The sequence below is a fragment of the Mastomys coucha genome, unplaced genomic scaffold, assembly GCF_008632895.1.
Source record: "Mastomys coucha isolate ucsf_1 unplaced genomic scaffold, UCSF_Mcou_1 pScaffold14, whole genome shotgun sequence".
In the NCBI taxonomy this organism is placed as follows: Eukaryota; Metazoa; Chordata; class Mammalia; order Rodentia; family Muridae; genus Mastomys; species Mastomys coucha.
In genome coordinates this window covers 60,326,363-60,349,997 of record NW_022196896.1, presented here as the reverse complement: position 1 = coordinate 60,349,997, position 23,635 = coordinate 60,326,363, and the positions used below count along the sequence as shown (strand labels likewise).

The following is a 23,635-nucleotide window of genomic DNA, read 5'->3' as shown; positions in this document are numbered from 1 at the left end:
GGACTTCGAGTTCCCGTTCGTGGAGCTCCCACGGGATGAAGTGAAGCTGTGGGCCGGCTTCCTTCAGGGAACTATGGTAACTAGAGCAGCTCAGACCTTAATTGAGGAGCCTGTTACAGTGTTGTACACATGGCAGAGACCGAGATAGAGAGCTGAGAGATGGCCCCACAGGCAGGCATAGCCTTTGAAGGCCTGCCCTAGTGATCTACTCCCTTTAGGACACTACTCCCTTTCAAGACTCTGCAGCCTTCAAAAGAGTGCCATACATTTAGCATCAATCATAAAACAAGATAAGACTGTGTGGATATTTCAAGTTTGAGCATTAGCTGGATATAGTTTTCAGCCTTACCATGAATAAGACCAAAATACGAACATGTTTGTGACATACAGAGCCTGTGAGAACACCTGTGGGAGCAGCTCAAACCAAAAAAACTTTCACTTACTTTTAATTCTAAGGTCATTAATATGAACACAAGATGGAAGTAATACTGTCTCAAATACATTAATTTTGTTAATGTAATATATTAGTAGTAGTACTATAAGATAGAGTGAGAATTTAATTTTCAAACAAATGATAAAGCTCCTAAACTCCAGATTGCAGCCCAATATTCTCATCCTTATCTTCCTCTCCTTGTCCTCCTCTCCTGGTCCACAGAAGATTCCTCAAAAGATCATAAGAGGGCCTGGAGAAGATTTTAATATTATAGTCATTTGACATAATATTTTCCAGTAGGTAGCAGTAGCTAGCAGCCATTGTAAAGAGGAACAAAGAGAGAAAATTCATTTTTCTCACTGTGTTATAAGAGATGTTCATCATCACTACAATTTTTCAGGTAGAGGTTTGGATGCAATCCTGAGTGTCATTGCCAGTAGAAGTATCCTCAGTTATTCAAAACTGACTTGAAATCTAACACATTAGTAAGATGGCTCATTCAGATTTCAAGTTACAGGATAAGAGTTCCATTTAAAGAATGAGGTTTCTTTTTTTTTTATTATTTGTGGAAGTTATTCATATACCTGAGCTTAAACACCACTAACTTTCTCTGAACTCAGAATCACTGAACTCAGAACCACAGTAATATGATGCCCAGCCCATAGCTTTGTGACACATTCTATTTAACTTGCATGACTTGGCTATTTTAAATATTAGTTACATTTCAACAAACAAAATCCTGCAATGCTGGTAAATTAGTCTCTAATAAGAAGAGACTAAAGCATGAAACTTCAACAAGAATGCCTAATGAAATACAAATATCCAATCTAGAAGCTCTAATAAAAGTCTGTTTTTTGGTGAAGGCTCTTGGCTATTAACACAGAAACCACCATATGTGGCTGCCCTCAAAATGCATTATAGATCAGACTCATAATCTTCCCTTCCACAAATGGCACAAGAATTGATTTCAATTATCATTTAATACTGATTTCCCTCTCCTGTCAAAAAGTTCTCTGTGCACATGAGACTGGAGGTTGGCGACTTGAGCTCATTTATGAAACTCTTAAGGACTATTGATTTATCAGTGAAATTTCTAGTTCTCTCATAGTTACTGGAAGGATACCTCAGAGGCTGAATTGGATAACAGGATGGGCCAGAATGCCGATAGGCTTAGTGCAGACAGATGAAAAGAGAAACCCTCAAAATTTGTCAGAATGCATGTTGTGTAAATTAGGTTAACATGATTGATTATACTAAGTCAAAATTTCTCATGTAGCATTGGCCTGAATTTTAAATATCTCCTCTTCCTGCTTGCTTTTGTGCTTTGGTATGTGTCTGTGGTGACTGCACATTAACCTTTGGAGAAAATATGAAGTGGTTTAAAAATGAAATGGCCCTATGTGTTTGGAAAGCTTGGGATGTTGGGCATAACCTAAGGAGACTTTTTGTTTGTTTGTTTCAACTCCACCAGCATATGTGTTATGAGTATTTATATAAGCAAGTACATATGACAAGTATTTGTTTTTTGTAGAATTGTATGATTTTACTGGCATTTAAAGAGCGTGAAGTCCTTATCTTTACTTTAGTTGTCTCAAAATTATTATGAAAAGGACCACTTTCCATAAACAGTGGCTTTTCAACAGTGCTGATGTCATTCTGAGTAATTGCAGATGCACCTTGTAGGCACAAGCAGTGTTTCCTTTAAACAACTTCTCCCTGTCCCGTGTCTTCAAATAGGTTTTTCTATAAAGGTTGCATAGATTTATCTCAATAGGAACAGATTCAGCTTTTGTGTGACTTTAAAAGATACAGGCTTCCATTCTATTAGAAAAAAAAAAACTTAGGACTATCGATATAAAATCAATATGAGAGTGTTTTGTTTGAAAAATCACAACCAGCTGCATTTTAAGTTTAAAACCTAGAAACATTATAATATCACAAAGCAAAATCTTAGTTTCCTTCTTTAAAATCTCTTCCTCTTCATTCACATTCATGTGTGAGTGCATGTGTGTGTGTATGTGTGTGTGTTTGTATGAGAGAGAGAGAGAGAGAGAGAGAGAGAGAGAGAGAGAGAGAGAGAGAGAGAGAGAGAGAGAGAGAGAGAGAGAGAGAGATTGGGAGGGAGAAAGAGAGAAAGTAGTCTTGAGTATGAGTTCTTGCCTTACACCTTGTTGGAGGAACAGCTGCTCCCATTGTCTTTCAGGGAATCTCTTGATTGTGCTTCCTTTTCTGCCATGAAGCACTGGGACTGGAGATGTTTGCAGTATGTACTCAGCTTTATGTCTTTATGTGGGATCTAGAGATTCACACTCAGGTTCACACCCTTGAGCAGTGAGTGCTCTACCACTGGGCTATCACCCTACACCCTTCTGCTTTTGTTCAAAGCATAGCCTCTATAGAGGAGAGAAAATACAGGATGACTTTTTCTATTGCCACTTACAGAAAAATACTTGTTATTATTGGTATCTTATTACTGATCATTTTATGTGGGTACTTAACAAATTCTTGCTGGTTCTGTTACAGATTCCATGCACCTCTCTTTTTTCAGATCTGTGATGAATCATATGAAGAGTTTTCAGAGGAGAGATTCATATAAACACATGCTTCCTGGGCCAGCATTGCCATTCAGTCAAAAAGCAGGCAGATTCCTGCACATGAATATTGTCTCAGGACACCAGGTGGAGTGGTAGAGCAGTCCTCAGGTTTCCACATCAGAACAAGAATGATACCCAGCTCCCACAAATGAAATATTTCAGGAAGCCAAACAGCCACACCCCTGATTCTCCATACACAAAAAGCACATGATTTGTGAGAACTGTTTCATTTTCTTGCTGCTGCACACACACACATACACACACGCACACGCACACGCACACGCACACACACACACACACACACACACACACACACACACACACACACATCTACTGGCTTCCTGGATCTGTGTTGTAATCTTCAGCTTTCTTTTGCCATGTTAACTATATCCCATCCTAACCTCACAGCCCAGGTCATGTCTCAGCAAGGCTCCCCAAATTTTCTTCGTTGGTTCTTTTTTCTTTCTTTCCTTTTTTTAAAAAGAAGTTATTATATTTAGAATTTTTCATACATATTGAAATCAAAACTCAAAGACACAAAATAATGAAAGGTATAGATATTCATCTGAGAAGGGTGTAGACAAAATTGACTTTGGTGAATAAGTGACTAAAACTTTGGGAAATATCTTTTCTCAAATAATTTAAATAATAGTGCCTATTATTTTTAACACTCACATAGCTGGGAGTCCAATGGGGGTGAATTATAGCTCTAACTTTCTATCCTGAAAAGGTGAATTCTAAATTTTTGTTGGCTTTGTTCTCTTTTCTACTCTTCCAAAACTATTTAAAAAATCATAATTTTCTCACAAACACTAGTTTATCTTTTCTGAAACCTGCAGGTAGATTTGTTTCTCTCTTTCTTTCTTTCCTTCCTTCTTTCTTTCTTTTTTTCCTTCTTTCTTTCTTTCTCTTTCTTTCTTTCTTTCTTTTTCTTTTTCTTTTTGTCTCCTTCCTTCCTTCCTTCCTTCCTTCCTTCCTTCCTTCCTTCCTTCCTTCCTTCCTTCCTTCCTTCCTATTTTTTTTAATCACTGAGTTACAAAGCCTGCCTCTGTTCCTACTCTCCTGTCCCATTTCCACTGCTTTGTCTAATGGGCTGTCTCACCTACTTGCTCTCTTGGATTCTCTATATCTACCATGAAGATCCTTTCCCCGGCTTTTCCCCCTCCATGTCCCTGGCGATTGTCTTCCCTCTGCTTCTCAATAGCTTGCCCATTTATCCCCACCTTAGAAACATTGTCAAACACCCATAGCTATGAATGGCAATGCCTTGTCTTGGAATAAGGGCAGTGTTAGTTAGACAGACATTTTATGTTATTCTGTATTGTTATTACTTCAACATTAATAATATTTGCATATGTGCTTTAAAAACATATATGTTTATAACATTTCTAAAAATGTAATAAGTAGGTTAATGCTAGTGTTGCTACCGAGCAGTTTACCTAGAACTTGAAAGATAAATTTAAGAAGTATTTTCTGCCTTAGGAATATGTAAAATCTTGTAAGTGGGAAAAATAAGGTATAATGACTTCTAATAATTGAGAGAGTAAGAAGAGAGCCCTGCACGGCAAGCCCATAGACGATGGCGATTATTGGACCAACACCATCTCTCCCAGAATGGTACAATTTTCACTTGCAGTGTTTCCAAACTCTGTGGGTGGAATATTTCTAGCACTGGTTGTCTGGGGGGTGTCCAGCCAGTTCTCTGAGGTTGGAGGAATTCATGAGGGAAAGGGAAGATGTGTTGAATATTGACCGGGACATTGAGTCACCACCTGGCTGAAGATGAAGTGCAGGCAGGCAGGCAGTCTGAGTCTGCGCAGGCGCCTGTTCTCTGTGAGCTTGTGCTAGGGGGGATTCTGCTGTGCTCCTTACTGAGAGAAAGAGCAATGCTGCAGCAATAGATAGCAGAGCCACTGGAGACTGAAAACAACCAATTCTAAGCTTCTGTTTCCTTCTCCAGTAATGCAGTGAAATTAATAACTCATTCGTGGCATCTGCATCAGCCTGCATGACTTAATATGCCATGATTGGAGCCAGCTGTATGTTCACAAGTTTCATTTCACTTCTTCCAATGGGTTGACAGTAGATCGGATGACATTACTATTCTATTCTATATGAGTTTTTGCTAAAATACAATTTTTAATTTTCCTAATTTACCGCAGTTAGGCTGATGGATTTGAAAATCGTGGATGTATTCCACTCTGAAGAAGTTAAACAACAAGAAGCTTAAAAATATTTAAACACAAGATATGTAAGAAACCCCATATATATATTAGATTTAGCTAACACTGATGATGATCTTAAAACAGCAGTCTCAATTACTGTAAGTGCTTTCTTGTCAGGCCAGCTGCTTGGAGTGGATTTGATTACCTACATGAATTCTGTGTGCCTAGAAACTTAATCCTGGGGCTCAGCGGGAGAAGGTGTGTAAGGAGGGAGTTGGCTCATACTGTGATTTATAATAAAGGGAACCTTTTTTTTCTGAGAATTTTTATCTGAGAGTTAAGAACTCCTTTGAGACTTCCACCATCAACTCAGCATGATGTTATTATTTTGTTATTGAGACACTTAAACTTTTGTTTTTCTTACCTTTTACAGAGGAATCAATAGTTTCAAAGTACAGCCCAGAGCAGCATCCCTGCATATAATCCCATCCTGTTTGGCTCTACAGATTGCCACTAGAGGCTTAGCAGACCCACTTGAAACTTGTATGCACTCACTCAATTAGTTTTTAACAACAACAAAAAATTAAAATATGGTCAATGATAGGTTTTCATATAATTTAAGAGATTAAAAAAAAAAAACCTGTGTATACGCAGCCTTTCCTGGTAACCATGCTGTGCTATTGTAGAAATCTTGGGATGCCTGCCAAGCGGATATTGTCTTCCCTCTAAAAACTAGGGTTTCTCCATAGAAAACAAAGATGAGGCAGGACAAAGATTGCTGCCAGTTTCCTAGCTCCTTGGTCCAACTATTTCTGAGATCTAATGTCATATGGTTTTTTAGATTTGTGACCTTCCGCACAGAACAGTCCCACAATGCCAACTTTATATTTTAGTAGCACAAGGTCAAATGGTTATTGGCTATTTAAAATCAATCATGCCTGGTTAATTCACAAAAAGATAAACATCTATAGATTAAATAAGACCAGAGTTGAAAGGTATTAAGAAAAGCAGAATGTCACTTTATGTGGCAGTTTGCGTTTACTCAATACATACAGTCCTATAATTACTCAATACGTACAACACTTACAGATGCCTATAAGTGTTTAGGAATATTCGTTGTCAGAGTGCACACCGTATCTATGGAGCAATGCCATGACTCCTGAGGGCTGAACACCTTCAGTCAGCACGATCTTAAATGGAACCACCTTTCCACTCCCACCCTGGTTCTCTGCCCCTCACACCCTGGATCTCTGCCCTGCCTACCCTACTCATTCTAATGGATAATTGCTATGTTCATGATACCAGCTGTGTTTGCTTGTGAATGATAAGCCAGCGGGGCTTGTTTTAAATGGTGACATTCTCTCATATAAGGAAGAGGAACAAGGGTCCTTGGAAGCTCACCTGAATATCCAGTCACTCTTGTAGCCAGTTGGAAGACCGGTTTGATTACAGACTGGAGAGGACTTGGGGAAAGGGGATTCTCCTTAATGCAGCTACAAGGAAACCATGATCCAGGCTGGATGAAGACTTCCCACTGTGGCTGCTTTTGGGTTACCCATGCTCCTTCCTGACAGTAACTCCTTATCATGGGAGCTATAAATGAGCCCCATATAGAAATGTGTGCCTCAGGAGGAACTCTAGTGCAGTGGAACTTTTGTTGCACTGGGACTTTTTAAGGTGGTGGAGTGGACACTGACAAGTTCTGTCTTCATCCCGGCCCCCAGGATAAAATACTGGAGACAGAGTGGGATGGGGGGAGGGTACTTAGAAGTACATTTCCTGTTTACTCGATTCATTTTAGTTGAGGATGCCAATCGCCTATCTTCCAAATGGTGAATGAAAAAGACAGTCATGGCAATGGGAGGCTAGCAGCATGTTTTGTGTCTTTATCAGCTTTCCCCCTCTCAGGTTTATTAGGTTCCAAGTGAATTCTCTGATCTTATGAGGATTCATATCCTGCTTATAATAATTTGTAATTATTTTCAATTTGAAAGCTGATCGAACTTTTTAAAGATATTTCAGCAAAGTTTGATTCTTCACATACAAGTTAGTGTTGTCACATGCACAGCATCGATGAGATCCATGCATGGGAGATTTTTTCAGAGTATTCTCAGAGTGTAAATTCTTGGCCTAACTTCTGCTGTAAATGACATTAGTATTCTGCAATTAAAATTACATTCTACATTCACAGAATGGAGTTTACCTTCTGAGTTGGTAAATTTAACCCTTCCTCGCTGCTGATTTCTTTGGGGTACTTACATATTCTTCATAAGCCTCATGAGCTGGGGGTGGGGGTGCTCTGTATCCTGGTACTGCTGCCGTCCCCCTGGCTCGAGGGGTCGGGACACCTCTTGCTATTGGGGGCACTGGAAGAGCTCCGCGGGTCACAGTAGTCCCCCGAGGGGTAAGAACACCTCGTCCTGGTGGTGGTGGTGGTGGCGGAACAGCACCCCCACGGCCCCTGGAAGAAATAGGTGACATGCAGGTGAGGTGACATGCAGACAAGAAAGGACTTCCTCAGCTCACTGCCTTCACACAAATCAGTCTCTCTTTCTGAGAGATATATAATTCGTAAAGTGGTTTGAGTCATATTAAAATACATTTCTTTAAATATTATGACTTAGTTCCAATGAAAACCATGCAATCAGTGTGTTTTATGCAATGTATTTTGATATTTTTTAATATGTAATTTGAAAAGGAAAAAACATGGAAACAGAAAAAAGTCTACTTGCTTGTATTCCAAACTTAGAAAAACAAACCAGCATATTGTCTGAGATATGCCATGTTGGCTACTGTGAGACCAAGTGCGTGCGTGCATGTGTGTGTGTGTGTGTGTGTGTGTGTGTGTTTGTGTGTGTGCACTCGTGCATGCGTGTGCGCCTGCGTGTGGGGATTCTTACATGCTTGGGTTTATTGTCAGTGATCTTTAGTGTGGTCATATTTTCAAAAAAGAAAAAAAGAAAACAAACAAAACAAAAACCCATCTTAGTAAAATGTGCTATTCTGACCAGAATGATGACATTGTATAGTTACAGGAGCTAAGGCTTCACAGTCCTGATTTATCAGCATGCGGTATGCCTTCACCGTGTGAGCTGGAGCAGTCACTGACGTATTTTTACATGATAACTCAAGGGTTGTGGAATTAGTGCTCAACAATGAGAAGGCTGATTGAATGTTCCGTACCACAGACTTAACACAAAAGCAATCTGAACAAAAGCATGAGATCAAAGGATGCAGCCATTTTTTGTAACATCCTAAAACCTTTACAAAGGATGTTTATCTGTAGTCTGTGGGCAAATACATGGCTGTTTCACTGTGTATTATGTCTGAAAGTTGGCCTCTTGAAAGCACTGCTATCAGCGGGGCCACTAAAGCTTTCAGGAAAATGATGATCTTTGGCATATGAACAATCACAGTGTTTGCCTGTGCCTTTGCATGGAGGCGTAGGTTACACTTTCGGCTTTGAATAGCCATCAAACTGGCTCTTTCTTCCCGAGAGAAAATGAGCTTTAGGAATGAAGAATAAGAGTACTAGCAGAGCTTTTTAAAATTCTTAGCTTACCAGCTAAGTGTAGATAATTTCATAAGAACTAAATATACAAGACAGTAGCCTCGATCAGAGAACATAAAGGATCCAAAGATATGGTACCAGCTTTGAGCACAATGGCTGGGAAGACAAGATTTTGTTATCATGATAACATAAAGACATCTGTTAAGTGCAATTCACCTTCCCTGAGCCTGTGAGCTGTCATTTGCATTTGAGATGTTTGAACATGCAGTATCCAACTCATTGTGATGTTTTGGGAGGTTGTAGAATCTGTAGGATGGGGGATGGGTCTTACTGGAGGAATTAGCTCTCTGTAGACAGGTTTTGAGGTCCTATCCATTGCTGAAGCAGTTGGATCTAAGCTGTTCCAGTCGCAGGTTCACTTGGTATGAGCCGCTATCCACTGTGCCTTTCCAAACATTATGGACTACATTCTCTTCAAAATATGAACCAAAATAAGCCTTTCTTTCCTCAGTTAAGATGCTTCATGTCAAGAATTTATTCATAACAATGAGACAGATAACTCACACAGGCTCCAGAAGCCTGTTTCTCACAATTCACATACTCCCAGATCTGACAAAGGCAGTAATAATTACTGCTGAGCTTAGTATTTTAATGCTATCAACTGTCCACATGTTGATCATAAATTACAAGTGCTGGCTACATCCGTGAATAACGGTGGGTAAACCTTTTAGTTGCCTACACCCAAAATCATAATTGTTCCTAATAGATGCTATCTAGACTTCTGAATCTATATAATGTTTTTGCTCTGCAATGGAGTCATGCTCATATTGAAAATTCTAATTTTTCATCATATTTCTTTTTCAACTGACTTTCAGTCCCAGCTGTAGCAAGTCTCACCCAGTGCCCATCTCACTCTTACTTATATGCTCAGTCCATTCCTGGTGATATTAACACTATTGCCTTCTCCCGGGCAACTTGCAACATCCGTCATCTATTTTAGGATCCTGTCCAGGGCTAAATCCCCAGTGTAGGATTCTTTTAGTTTCTGACTTCTTCAAAGAACATTTTCTGCATTTAATCTTTACTACCTGTTCATTTCTGAACCGACTGTCTTCTCTTTAGCTCTTGTTTCAGCACTGGGAAAAGACTCTTGGCTAAGCCCACCAAGCTCTCAGCCTACCAATTTTCTCTTATAGCTCCCATGACCCTGTGCCTCCTGAGTTATATTTAAGACTTCCCTGAACTTCTATCTGGAAAATGTTTCTTTGGACTTTTATTCTTTTCTCCACTCTGTCTCTCTGTATTTCAGGTACTGTTCATTTCCAGCCTTGGGTAATAGGTTTGCCTCGATTGTCTCCCTAGCCAATATTTAGTTTCTTTCTCTACTTATTGTCTCTGGATCCAATCAATGGCTCTATTTCTTATCATCACAGCAATGTGTGAGATCCTTTCTGAAAATGAGATATGGTTATGCCTCCCTTTTAATACTCCATTAGTTCTGTCATGGTAGTTGCATAATGTTGTCCACATTATTTTTCAAAATCTGTTCTTAATGATGATAGTGCTACATTATTTATCCAATTAAGAACTTTAGAAAAGAATATTTGCCAAAGGTAGTCTATTCAAATTTGGCAAATAATCCGAGCCAAAAGAAACACATCCCCCCTGAAGTCCCAATTCCGTTTGCTAATAACAGGGCAAAATCTATTATTATTATATGCTTTTAAGATTTCATAGTAAGACATATGAATTATTTTAAGGAGCTACAATATGAAAGAATACAGAAGAAATGTGTGGCTTCATTTGTTGTACCAAATATGTGGTTAAGGTATTCCTATTAAGCTGGTATAACTGTTAAAAAAATTACATTTCTGAACCACAGAAGTGATTAGCCTATTAAGATGACTCACAAGAATGCTGCTTAAGAATCTAACAACATCAGGTTAGAAATGCAAATTTTTATAAAAGAATGTCCTCATAAAAAGTGTTGTATCTGGTCAGGGAAGCATATATCAATGAGCAAATGACCCTGAAAAGGTATTGCCACAATTAGATTTTATTTTTGAAATGAAATATGAAAAGAGGCTCTAGAGATTCCTGTGGTATTTTCTTTGTTAGAATTATTACCCCAGAATTTCCACAATGATCTACACATGGTTCACTGCTTAGTATTCCATTTGGAAATATAAGATTTTTCTGATAAGTGAACAAGGTTTTAAAATATTAAATGTAAAAATTGTGGTATATTCATAAAGATTGAAATGTTTGGGGCATTAATTAAACTTGCAGAATAAATTAGCAAGTCTTAAAATGATTTCTATGTGACAGATGAGATATTATTTTAGGTTATATCCTTTCAAAATATATGAGTCAGCTATATAGAGAAGGAACTCAATGAATTAAACAGTCTATGTGTAAGAGAGCTGTGAGGTGTGTGTGTGTGTGTGTGTGTGTGTGTGTGTGTGTGTGTGTGTATTAGATGTAACTTTGTTAGATGTAACATTTAAACAGAAAAAAAGTTTTATTTTGGCTCCCAGTTTATAAGTTCCAGGCCAGAAATATGAAGACTCACAGTGTTCACACCTTTCACAGAAGTGTCGACAAAGTGTAGGGGCTCCCAAAACCTATGGCAGCAGTAAGATGGAGCAGAGCTATTGGGCATGTGGCAGGAACATGATAAGAAGAAAATCCAAGATAGAGGGATAGCTTCAGCATCCTTGGAAGGCAGAAGGCACTTAATCTTATGACCGCAGATTTGCCACAATGCCTGGCTTACTGCCGTTTCTATTCTGCCTATGGAATTTTGCTCAGGCATGTTAGTCTGAGTTATCTTCCTTCTGTTTTGTTTCTGGCTTTGGTATTAGAATATGTATCCATGTTTGATTTTATGCTAACTGATGTTTTCTGTGAAAACCTCAAAATAGACAAAGACCTACAAAACCAAAACAATGTGAAAATATTATATCCATTCAAGAACTATGTACACCATAAGTTAAAAATGTACTTTTTTCACTGTTCAAAGACTTTCTTGGTTTTAAAAATAAATAAAGGACTGTATAACCTCTCTTCCCTAAGCCTTGGGACAGAAGAGGAGAACAGAGCCTCTCTGGTTCTTGCCTTAGCTTTTAAGGATAGTTGTTAAGTGCTCAAATCATGAGTTCTGGAGTCAGAATGTATTTATTTTTTTTAGGTAATATTTTAATATTCTATCCAACTTTTGTTGTTTTGTTTTTGAAACTAGTTCCATGGCTGGCCTGCAGCTCATCATGTTGACCAGACTGGCACCGAACTTCACTTTTCTCAGTCTCTCGAGTTCTGGGATTAAGGGCCTGGAATACTACACATGACCCAGCAAATTTTTGTTCCTTGGTTCCTTACTTGTAAACGTAGTTATCTCAAGTTTAAAAAGAAATGTGATGAGTTAATGTGTATAACCATCTCACGAGTGTAGAAGAGCCTCTTGTCTTGTGCACAACATAAACACTCAATCTTACTGGCATATGGTGTTAGTGTTGGTGAAACTGTTTAGCTCTCTTTGGAATCATGACAGAGCAGAAAAACAGAGCCCTGTGGTCATCATCTGCTGTCTTCATTTGTTGGTAATACGTTCAAAGTTGGAAGTCGTGTACCTTGATGGAGCTGTGGGAGTTATTCTGATTCCTCTGCCTCTAATACCTCGCCCCCGGCCAGACTCTTCTGAGCCATTCAAGTAAGACAACTCCCGGAGTTGCTCTTGACGGATTTCATCATTGTAGTCCTAGAAGATAAAAAACACAACAAGATGAGTTACTATCAGAAATTGAGTTCTTAGAGCTGAAACACAAACACACCACAAAAAATTAAGAAAAATGATGAGGATACCACTCAGTGATAGAACATTTGTCTAACATGTGAGAGACCCTCCAAATCTGTCACGGGCATTTCAAAACATGACAACAGAGCTGAGTCTAGTTCCGTGCCTTCTCTCAAAGCTCTGATCCAAGTACTCAGGAGCCCGAGATGGAAAAGGGATGCTTCTAGGTAGCCTAGGGACTTCTGGAGAACATCCTGAATTCTAGGTCAATCTGGGCTAATGTGGAACAAGATAAACAACCCAGCTTTGTCTATCTCTTTGGTCTGACCCTGAAATTATGCTAAAGAACATGCAAATCTCTCCAAGCCTCTTATTGTATAAAGAACATGAAGTTGCTTCTTTCCTTGAGAAAGTGCTCTTCGAGACACTGGATGTAATTATCTTAAATACTATTTTAGGTTTTATCTGAAGAAGAAAGGCAGTCCTGAAGTATCAATACATGGAAGGTACCTTAGCTACAACTGTCAACATCAATATACTGCACTTCAATGAATATGTGTAGATTATACTGCTACTCAAATAGCTCTTGGTTAACAGCCCAAACAGGGAAAGCCCTAAGACACACAGCAGGTGAGATTGTCTTAAATTTGTTAAAACAATGTGCAGCAGATGGCTCTCAGACACAGGAATCCCACCAAAGAAGTCTGGTCTACAATGTTGTTCAAACTGGAAACTTCCTTATGTGCCTTATTTGTGGAAATCGAGAGCCACAATGTAAAGCAAGTTTGACAGTCACAATCAGGGACTCAGGGACTCAGGTGAAACACTTATCTTTATAATTAATTATTTCCCCATTTAATATCTATACACACACCACACACAAATACAGATATATACACACAGCCATATACATACACACAAACATGCACATATAGACACATAAATACACACACACACACACACACACACGCGCGCGCGCGTGCGCGCACACACACATACACACACACACACACACACACACACACACACACACACAGATGGAGAGTCTAAGTCCTAAACCTTAGAATTTTTGTAGAAATTGAGCCAGCAGAGATTACATATAGAGCCCAGTCTTGCGATAAAGATCCAGCATACCAGCAGACAGTGGCCTTTTAGCTCAGTATAAAATGTGTGTATGTATTGACTGAAGTGCAATGAAGAAAGACAGTCAGCCACACATCTCTGCTCGGCAAGAGCTGGGGAATTCTTGATGCACAGATTTACCTCATGCTCCAGAAACTATCTTGATTACAACTGAAAAGCCTAACCACGCTGAAGCATTTATTTTCTTATTTTCAACATGTTGCTTTAATTGTATCCTCTTCAGCACCTGATTATAGTGATGGTGGGTTTACTACAGCCAACAAAAGAGGTGTAAAGGGTAAACTACAGCTTCTAACGAGTTGTATGCCATTCACTCTTTATGTTCAAGTGTCAACCGGAGGGGAAAATATAAAATCATGTCTATTATTTTACTGGAGTCACGAATGCAGAACAATGCTCCTGCTACTGAATCCAAACAGCTAGTCATCATAATGGAACGTGAACCCCATAATCTTCCCATGTAATATTGCTGATTACAATGCTGTATCTGCTGCCTTCTCTTTGTGGTAAATCTGTATTTATCCAAAGTCCTTACGAATTAAGAAAAGATAGACTGGCATTGTCACACTGCAAAGAGATGATAAATCAGCCCTCGGTTTGTTCGGGACGTCCAGAATCCATGACTTTGAAGGTTGTAGTAACCTTGACCTGACCTTGCTTGTGTGAAACTTTTCAGCTAATTACAAATGTAACCAAAGTGAGTGGAAAGTGCTTATGTACTGGAATTTGAGCCTTTTGCCATTGGAAACTCTTATGCCACAAGGAGAGCAAGTCTAGCTCAGTTTTTCCGGAAAGTAGGAAAACATGTGGAGAAATTCTAGTCACTCTGCCCCTTCTGCAGCCCTTTCTGAGATTCCCAGAGGCCCTTCAGCATTCTTCTCTCTTGGTCAAACTGTTAGAGATCAGAAACATCAGCAGCGCACCTTAGAAATCTATTTTTTTTCAGGGTAAAAGAAAATAAACTGGTACGCCATTAAGAATCTTGTGTTGATCTGATCTAAAGTTGTTAACAACACAGGTAATTTATCAGTGTAGGATGTACGCCTTGTGCTTCAGAGCCATGCTTAAATAGCCACTATCCACTTCTTTGCATGAGAGTTCTTGGTCTGACATGTTACCATTTCTTTCTTGGGCCACATGCTTTGTCTGATGGAATTCAACATCTCTGCATAAAATATCTAGGGATCAAATTAGTTTGAGCTACTTACTGACTCTCTTTGATCAAAGTGTACATTTACTAATTCCATGACATTGTCACTTTGCTTCTCTGGAGAAATCTAATGATCTGGAAGGAATAGCCATGTTGGAAAGCTGAATATTTGAAGAACTTTTTATGTAAGTAAAATTACTATTGACAATGTACACCTGAGTTCCTTAAGGATTTATCTAGAAATGTTCCCTTTTAAGAGATTAGTCACTGTCTTGGTTTATGGTGACCAAGAGAATAGAGTCAAGTAATTTCAAGTTTAACTGACCAAGAACTGCAGTTGCTACTGCCGTTGTGAAATACTACATCCCCCAGGCCATGTTACCAAGAGCTTCTCTCAGCTCTGGATGTTAAAATAAGTCCATTCCAGCAGATGCTGGATTCCTGTGTTATGAGGACTCATATATGGTATTGCTGAATTGAAGTATTGCTCTTAACTTCATTAAATCAGAGAACCCCAGAAATTCACACTCCCCTTTCCTTGGTTTCAATAAATAAGAGTCCTTATTTCTCACAATTATTTTGATATTGTCAAAAGAGCATTTTCTCTGATAAAATCCTTCCATGTTTAATCACCTTTTGCCTTCACTTTTTCAAGGACCAAAGTAGAAATATAGAATTCTGAAAACATTAAGTTTGTAAGATCATGGAACCGAGAGCTTTGGCAAACTCATTCGTATTGGAGGTTCTTCCATTCAACATGCACTATACTGTGTCCACTAACATCAATGTCATTCTCCTAATTCAAAATGGTGATAGATAGGTTGAATATTAGCCTCATTACGGATAAATAAAAATACAACACTTTGAATTTAAAGCCAAAAATGCAACTCGTTTAATGCATCACTTAATGAGAAAGTAGGAGAGAGTCATGGAGGTTGGCAAGCATGAGAACTGTTGAAGACAGAAAATAGAACAATTTGGTTAGGACAGAAGAACGATGACAGTAGTACATAGGTTGCTTCTTATGTGGTGAGATATGAGAAAAGTATATGGACATCTAACACTTTAAAGTTGCATAACACAGTTCCATTTTTTTTCCTCTAATTTCTAAAATGTTTTGCATTTTTCATTTTTTGAAATAACATATACGCTCACAATACATTTCATCTGTTATTTCCTTCAAATAAGGTAACTTTGTGAAACAATTTCCATGAAATGTGTGTGCTCCTCTTTGCCTCTCAGAGAAGGCCCTCCCACGGTGCTGGCATATGGTGTAACCAGCATAAAAAAAGACCAGAGCAGAAGGACGCTCTGATGTTCCTCGAAAGGACTAATGCGCACAGTCCGCACATTAAATGTATATGCATAATTTCCCAGTTACATACAGTCTTTTCCATCTGCTGTGGTGGCATTTTGCCAAAATACAAATTGGGAAGATTATTTAACTTACATTTAGATGGCAGGTAATGGCAGGTAATGGCAGGTGTTAATCGGCAACCTGGGGGTTTAGTCAGGGACTGTTTTACTGCCAAATCCTCTCCATTAAGACTCCACAGGCCATGGTGCCACACATTTAAAATTGTGGAACGAGCTGGTGAGATGCCTCACTGAATAAAGACACTTAATCCCCAGGCAGATAATATGAGTTAACCTGGAAATCTACATGGAGAAAGCAGTGTATCTTCTCCTGTATGATGTCCTCTCCCTCTCTATGATTGTCATGGTGCCAGCACACTTCATACACATCATAGACACACACACACACACACACACACATACACACTCACACACACAAACTCACACACATTCACACACACACACACCACACACACTCACACACACATACACACACACACTCACACACATACTCACACATTCACACACACACTCACCACACATATACACATACATACACACGCACACACTCACAAACACACTCACACACATACACACACACTCACACACACACACTCACACACATACACTCTCACACACACACACTCACACACATATACACACACATATATACACACACATTAAGCAAATAAATACATAAATGTTAAAAAAAAGAAATGTAGTTTTCAGTACTTTGGGGGAGTTAGAAAGAGGACTGAAGAAATATCAATATTTAGAAATTGTAGGAATGAGCAGGAAGGTGGAACTGAATGTGGTGCACATGCCTGCAATTCTGGAACCTGAAAACTAAGACATATGAGTTAAAGACCATCCTGTCTTATCAAAGTAAAAACTACATAAAAGGGAAATATGTGCTCTGAGCCCATATCATACTTATAACTGAGGTGGAATGGATGGGAAACTTAAAAACAAACAAACAAAACCGAGAAAACGTGAACTTTAGTAGATACTATGTTATAAAACAAAGAATGAGGCAGCTTTGCTGAGCCAGCACAGAGTGAGCTTTACTTAGTAAAAGTCAGGAAGCCCATTAGCAAAATAAAATCAAATAAGGGCAAATAAGAATTTATTAAGAATCTGCCCAATGAATGACTTTGTGTAAAGTTCATATAAAACTGCTATACTGGTATTCATCAAAGACAATTGAATATCAGAAATTCAAAATTACTTTGACTTTGAGTCTTAAATTGTTATTGACGGCAACTTCTGATTTCAAATGCCTTTTATTTTGTTCCTGTTATTAAAATCTCATTATAGCTGGGCAGTAGTGGTACATGCCTTTAATCCCAGCACTTGGGAGGCAGAGGCAGGCGGATTTCTGAGTTCGAGGCCTTCCTGGTCTACAGACTGAGTACCAGGACAGACAGGGCTACACAGAGAAATCCTGTCTCGAAAAAAACCAATAAATAAATAAATAAATAAATAAATAAAATCTCATTATAAACTATTCAAAACTTATGACCAATTGTGATGATAATAAAATAGATTGAATGCATATATTATGTAGAATTATTGTAATGTCTGATTTTCTTTGGTTTTTATTTTCTTTATAAAACATTAGCTACTGACATAAGTTCTTACTGTAAAGATATGTGAAGCAAATAACAAGGAAAAATATTCATTGTAAGATTTTAACTTAGGCTAGTCTAGAAAATCAGTTACCACCTCAAGATAGATTTAAGATACTAGAAAAATATTCCTTTACTATAGATGTTAAATTTGAGCTGCTACAAATATCAAGCTCCGTTTATTAAAGTAAAGTCACTATAAGCTTGTTTATTAAATGTTCTTGGCATATTCATTAAAAATTCCATCATTAAGGAAGTATAAACTTCAAAACTTCAAAAATGCAAACTTTCCTTAATGTCTGCATTTTTGAAGTTTTGAAGTTTATACTTCAGTTTCAGAGTTCACAGATATTTATAAAATGTTGACTAACCAACCACTCTGAGTGTATTTGAAGCCTGCTTCATAGGACAGAATTTATGACTGATACTGCAAACATGGCAAAAACCTATGTCTGTGAGGTGATGCTCCCTGGGTGGCGTAAGCTACAGGTGCTGTTTTGCTAAATTGTTATGTTGGCAAACCGTCTTCTAAATATTATATTAATACCAGTGATTGTGTATCACATTCTAGCTTCAAATTTCCAATCTAGTCTAGGAAGAGAGAATATTTCTGATCTTCTATCCTCTACCTCCCTAGTGCTGAGCTTAAGGGTATGCTACCATGCCTGATATGCCTGGTTTATGATATACTCGGGATCTGTTCATGCCCGGCAAGACTTTATCAACTCAGATAAATACCACTCCTTACAGTCTTTAAGTTACTGATATTTCCATAGCTGATGTTAAGCCTCTGAAGGAAGGGAAGGGAACTAGCTCTCTCAAAATGACTCATTATTATGCTAAATCATTTTAAAAGTAGTTAGTTTTTATAAATTTAGGAAACTTTCAATATATTCATATATATACATATATGTACATACATATATGTATATATATTTGACCTCTTGGAAGTGAGTCAAAGACTTGAAGTCACACATTAACCTACACAAGCAGATTTGAAAATGCCTTTATTCATGAGCATCAGAATTTTTTAAACAACTATGATGTTATCCATGAAGAATGGGAAAACTGGTACATGTAGACAAGAGAATGTTCATAGTAAGTAAAATGAAGCGAATAAGCCATGGAAAGACAGACTGTAGGATTTAGTGTTTGTTATTAAGTAATAGCCAATTAGAAAGAGCTACATAGATGCTCATGCACATGTAAATCTAGAGGTAGATAGATATTTCTTAGCTAAATATCACAGATAGGATACTAATAAAGCTTCCTTCATAGGAACTGCTGACTCCCAAGCAGTCTAAAGTGCATCACAAGTAAATCCAATGCATCTTACGACTGCACCTCAATGAAGGATAAAGAATTGACACCCACATGCACAGCATCAGGAATTAAATGAGGAATACAAGGGCACTCATGCATTGGGGAACGTATTTTAAATGCCTCACATTTTCTACCACTATTCAGTTTTTAATTCATTCTTGTTCTGATATACTGGCACATTTCCGAGGATGTAGGAAGCAGACCTCTTTGGGTATGTCATCTCTTACAATTAGAAAGAAAATGAAGAATGCAGGCATTGACCAATCTAGCAAAAACATTGTCTGTACAGACAGAGTGGAGTCAACATGAAGTGAACAGAGAATATGTTTTCATAATCAAAAGATATTGTACAGTGTCAGAAAAGGTCTAGCAAGAGAAACAATACTGCAATTGCTAGCACAAAACACATGGGCTTGAGTAGGTCATATTATAACAGAATGAGCAATAAATGATCGTTTTGTCATTTGTGGGCAGGTTGGAAATTGACCATGCAGAGTTTGATGAGATCTAAGCTCACAATGTTATTAGACAAAACTCTGATGTCAAAATTATTCCTGTAAATCAGCTGGCTCATAAAGCCATTTTTCCAACTTGAATGCATTATATTACATAATTTTTTTTTACTGCAAAGAAACACCAAGGGATGATTCACAACAAAGAAAAGAGACAAACAAATTCTTAGTGAATTTAAACTGTCTAAAAACTGATACAAATGTTGGCTTTGGCTGTAAGGCAATTAAGACAGCAATTATAAATGATATTTCATATAATTACAAAGTGTTGTGATAGAAATTCTACAGATTAAAACATAGAATAAATTGAAAAACAATACAAAATGAAATTGTACTATATTAGCCAACCTAGCATAAATGGTATAAGATCGAGGCCATAGAAATAGAAAGCTATTTAAATAAACATCTGAGGTAATAAATACACAAAATAAATAAAAGTCATGAATATAATATGTGCAATATAAAAATTGATATTATCTGCTCATACAAATTAAAATATCATATAGGAAGGTTTTAAGTAACTATGCTAAATTAAAAACTTAGATGAAGTGTCTTAGCCACTTGTAAAACAAAACTAATGAAGTCATTGAAAAATATGTAAAAAACAGACACTTAATATGATGCATGACTAGAAAATATGTCACATTACAGTATTAAAAAACTTTACAGCAAAGTAAAAATATATGTTCAAATGTCTTAATATTGAACTTAAAAAAGAAACATTATAAATTTTCAGAAAATTGGAACCGATGAATGGTTTTTAAAATCGATAAAATGGTTTTAAAATTAGTTTATGAGAAGAAATAATTTTTTTAAAAGAAACCACAATTTATAATACAACAAACTAAGAATATTAAGTGGAAAAAAGTATTTGACAAAAATTTCTAGTATTGAAACAGGAAGAGAAATGTCATAGAAAAATAAGTAGAGAGGAGTTCTGACCAACTTGTAAAAGGCATCACTAGAAAATCTCAATAAATTTCAAAAGTTAGTAGGACAGACGTTTTCCTATGACCAGAGTGGGCCAGTGTGCTGCGGTCTGTCTCTTTAGCCTCAGACGGCCTAGAGGAGCTTCAGAACTCCCTGGGAACACGGCAAGTAAAGGCAGACACAGAAATAAACCAAACCAAGGAAAATGGTGTTGCTCTGTATCTAGCAGTCTCTACTTATTTGAACTACACCATTCTCCTTAGTTCCATATTGATAACTGTGTAGAAGACTCAGAAACGAATGGGATGAATCAGAGGTAAGGGCATAATAGAGGCATGGATTATCTCCTGAGAGGCTCTTCCAGTGCCTGACAAATACAGAAGTGGATGCTCACAGCCATCCATTGGACTGAGCACAGGGTCCCCAATGAAGGAGCTAGAGAAAGGACCTAAGGGGTTTGCAGCCCCATAGGAAGAACAACAATATGAACCAACAAGTACTCCCAGAGCTCCCAGGGTCTAAACCACCAACCAAAGAGTACACATGGTGGGACTCATGGCTCCAGCTGCAGTAGAGGATGGCCTTTCGGGACATCAACAAAAGAAGAGGAGGCCCTTGGTCTGATGAAGGCTAAATGCCCCAGAGTAGGGGAATCCAAGCACAGGGGAGCAGGAGTGGGTGGGTTAGTGAGGATGCGGAGGGGGAATGAAATAAGGAGTTTTCGGAGGGGAAATGGAATAAAATTTGAAATGTAAATAAAGAAAGTATATAATAAAAATAGTTCATAATTACAAGTAGGCATGGCACTGCATGTCTTTGTTCTCATCTCTCAGAAGACTGAGATGTAAGAAGAGAAATTCAAGCTAGCTGGACTACACAGAGAGACCTCATTTTACAGTGCCAAGAAAACAAAAACAAACCTTAAATCATTTTTATGTTAGTCTACTTAAGTAATTATCTTTCATGCATGGTTAAAAAAAAAACTCATATCTTAAGTAGTCTTGAATCCAAATTCCAAAAAATTATTACTTGCTAGTAAAGGGTCATTAAAACCTAATAAATATCAAAATAAATGTTAAAGAGACTATCTGTTTTACAGGTATAATTAGTCATTATTTAATCCACATAATGTCATATTTTCAATATATATATATTTTTAAAGAAAGATGATTGAGATTATTCCTATGGTGATGTTGAGAAATAGTAACTCACAAAATTTTAGTGAGTAAATGCAATATGAATAAACAACAGCTCTCTCAAATTTATATAGATGAAACTGATACCTTTATTAAGAAATTTGTATCCTTTGAGGGAAGAGAGATGGCTGAGCAAGTAAAGGTACTTGTTGCTCTTACAGAGGCTCTGAGTTCAGTTCTTAACACCCACCTGGCAGTACTCAACCAGCCCTAACTCTCACTTGACAGGATCTGGCTCCTTCTTCTGACCTCTGCAGTCATAAGGAATGCAAATGGTATACATATGCACACATAAACACAACAGAAATAAAAAATCAAATTAATATATCAAACAAAAGGTTAAAAATAAAATCTGTGGGGCTATAATGTAATAAAAGTGTATTTATGTGCAATAGCACCACATGGAACATTTATAAAATATTTACTATGCGGGAGGCATTCTTTTTAATATTTTCTGGGTATCCAATTCCCATAGAGCCATAAAACAGGTAGTATCTATTGACCTTTGGAGACTGAAGAAGCTTTACCTGAGATTACAGCATGCTTACAATCAATCACACAAGAAATCTACCACTTTGAAAACAGAGTTGATTCAGTTCACAATGACAAGATCAAGGCATGCTTTAACTCAAATCCTCAGCCATGTCTATGAACAGGTTATACATGGGAACATATATGCATATACTTATATGTATATCCATGCAATAATCACTAGTGAAAGAGGCTATGAATTGGCTGAGTTGGGAGGGATATACAGGAGTATTTGTAAGGAGGGAAAAAAAAAGGGAAAATGCAAATAAAATACAGTCTCAAAAGTAAACAATGGAGTGGGAAAACACATGGATGGGCTATTTGTTTCAAACTTTACAGCTGAATTTTTCCATCAGTCATGAGGTTGTAGCTTGCCACATTTCCACCAAGTAGAACTACGAAATCTCTACCAAGTAGAGAACTCTTATTTCTATTCAGAGATATAGAGGCTAGTGCATTGACTATTCCTCTCTGAGTTTTGCCTGAGCTAGAACACTGTATGCGAGCCATATCTAGAGTCAGAGGAAAGACTAGCTAGGTTCCTTGACTGTCCTCTGGAGTGGATGCTTACTTCATTATAGAAAATGCAGCCGCTGGTCTCTCTGGGCTGATGTCCTGAGAGGACCTTGGGCACAAGCTCTGCAATCAGTCCCACAACACCCAGAGGAAGCTCCACTCCCAGGCACTCTGACACTCTCAGGATCAGAGGTGAGGAGGACCCAACATCTGTCCCAAAACCGGGAGTAACTGGAACCAGTGGGACCAGGCACACAGGAACTCCACCAGCAGAGTGGTTCGGGTTCCTTCCAGTCTCTCTGGACTGGTGTCCTGAGCAGACCTTGGGCCTAGGCTCCACAGCCAGTACCACAACACCCAGAGGAAGCTGCTGCACTCCCTAGTGCTCTAACAAGGCAGGGATCACAGGATCCCAGAATCAGAGGATAACAGAAACAGCTTGACTCTGAGGAGTTCTGACACAACCAGGATCACAAAAAGGACAGGCTCCAGTCAGATTTAGCAAGGGCAGGTAGCACTAGAGAGAACTAAATGATGTGGGGCAAGCCTAAGAAAATAAACAACACAAACAGAGGTTACTTGCCATCATCAGTACACAATTTTCCCACCATAGCAAGTCCTGGACACACCATCACACCAGAAAAGTAAGATTCAGATCTAAAATCACTTATCATGATGATGATACAGGACTTTAAGAAAGACATAAATAGCACCCTCAAAGAAATACAGGAGAACACAGGTAAAGAGCTAGAGGCTCTTAAAGAGGAAACAACACAAAAATCCCTCAAAGAACTACAGGAAAACACAATCAAACAGGTGAAGGAAATGAGCAAAAGCATCCAGAATCTAAAAAT

General features: G+C 38.1%; 1 protein-coding gene across 5 annotated transcripts in view; it reads right to left on the bottom strand.

Annotated features, from left to right (window-relative positions):
* The window catches only part of Khdrbs2 (KH RNA binding domain containing, signal transduction associated 2), a 505,791-nt gene that overhangs the window by 193,574 nt on the left and 288,582 nt on the right, over positions 1 to 23,635 (bottom strand). For all 5 annotated transcript variants that reach the window (XR_004117844.1, XR_004117845.1, XR_004117846.1 and 2 more), the window contains 2 exons: positions 12,333 to 12,460; positions 7,452 to 7,653 (listed from right to left, as the gene is read on the bottom strand). Coding sequence is in view for 2 of the 5 variants with exons in the window: in XM_031367080.1 (XP_031222940.1) it covers positions 7,452 to 7,653; positions 12,333 to 12,460 (330 nt within the window). In the remaining 3 variants the exon portion in view is untranslated. The remainder of the gene's footprint in view (positions 1 to 7,451; positions 7,654 to 12,332; positions 12,461 to 23,635) is intronic.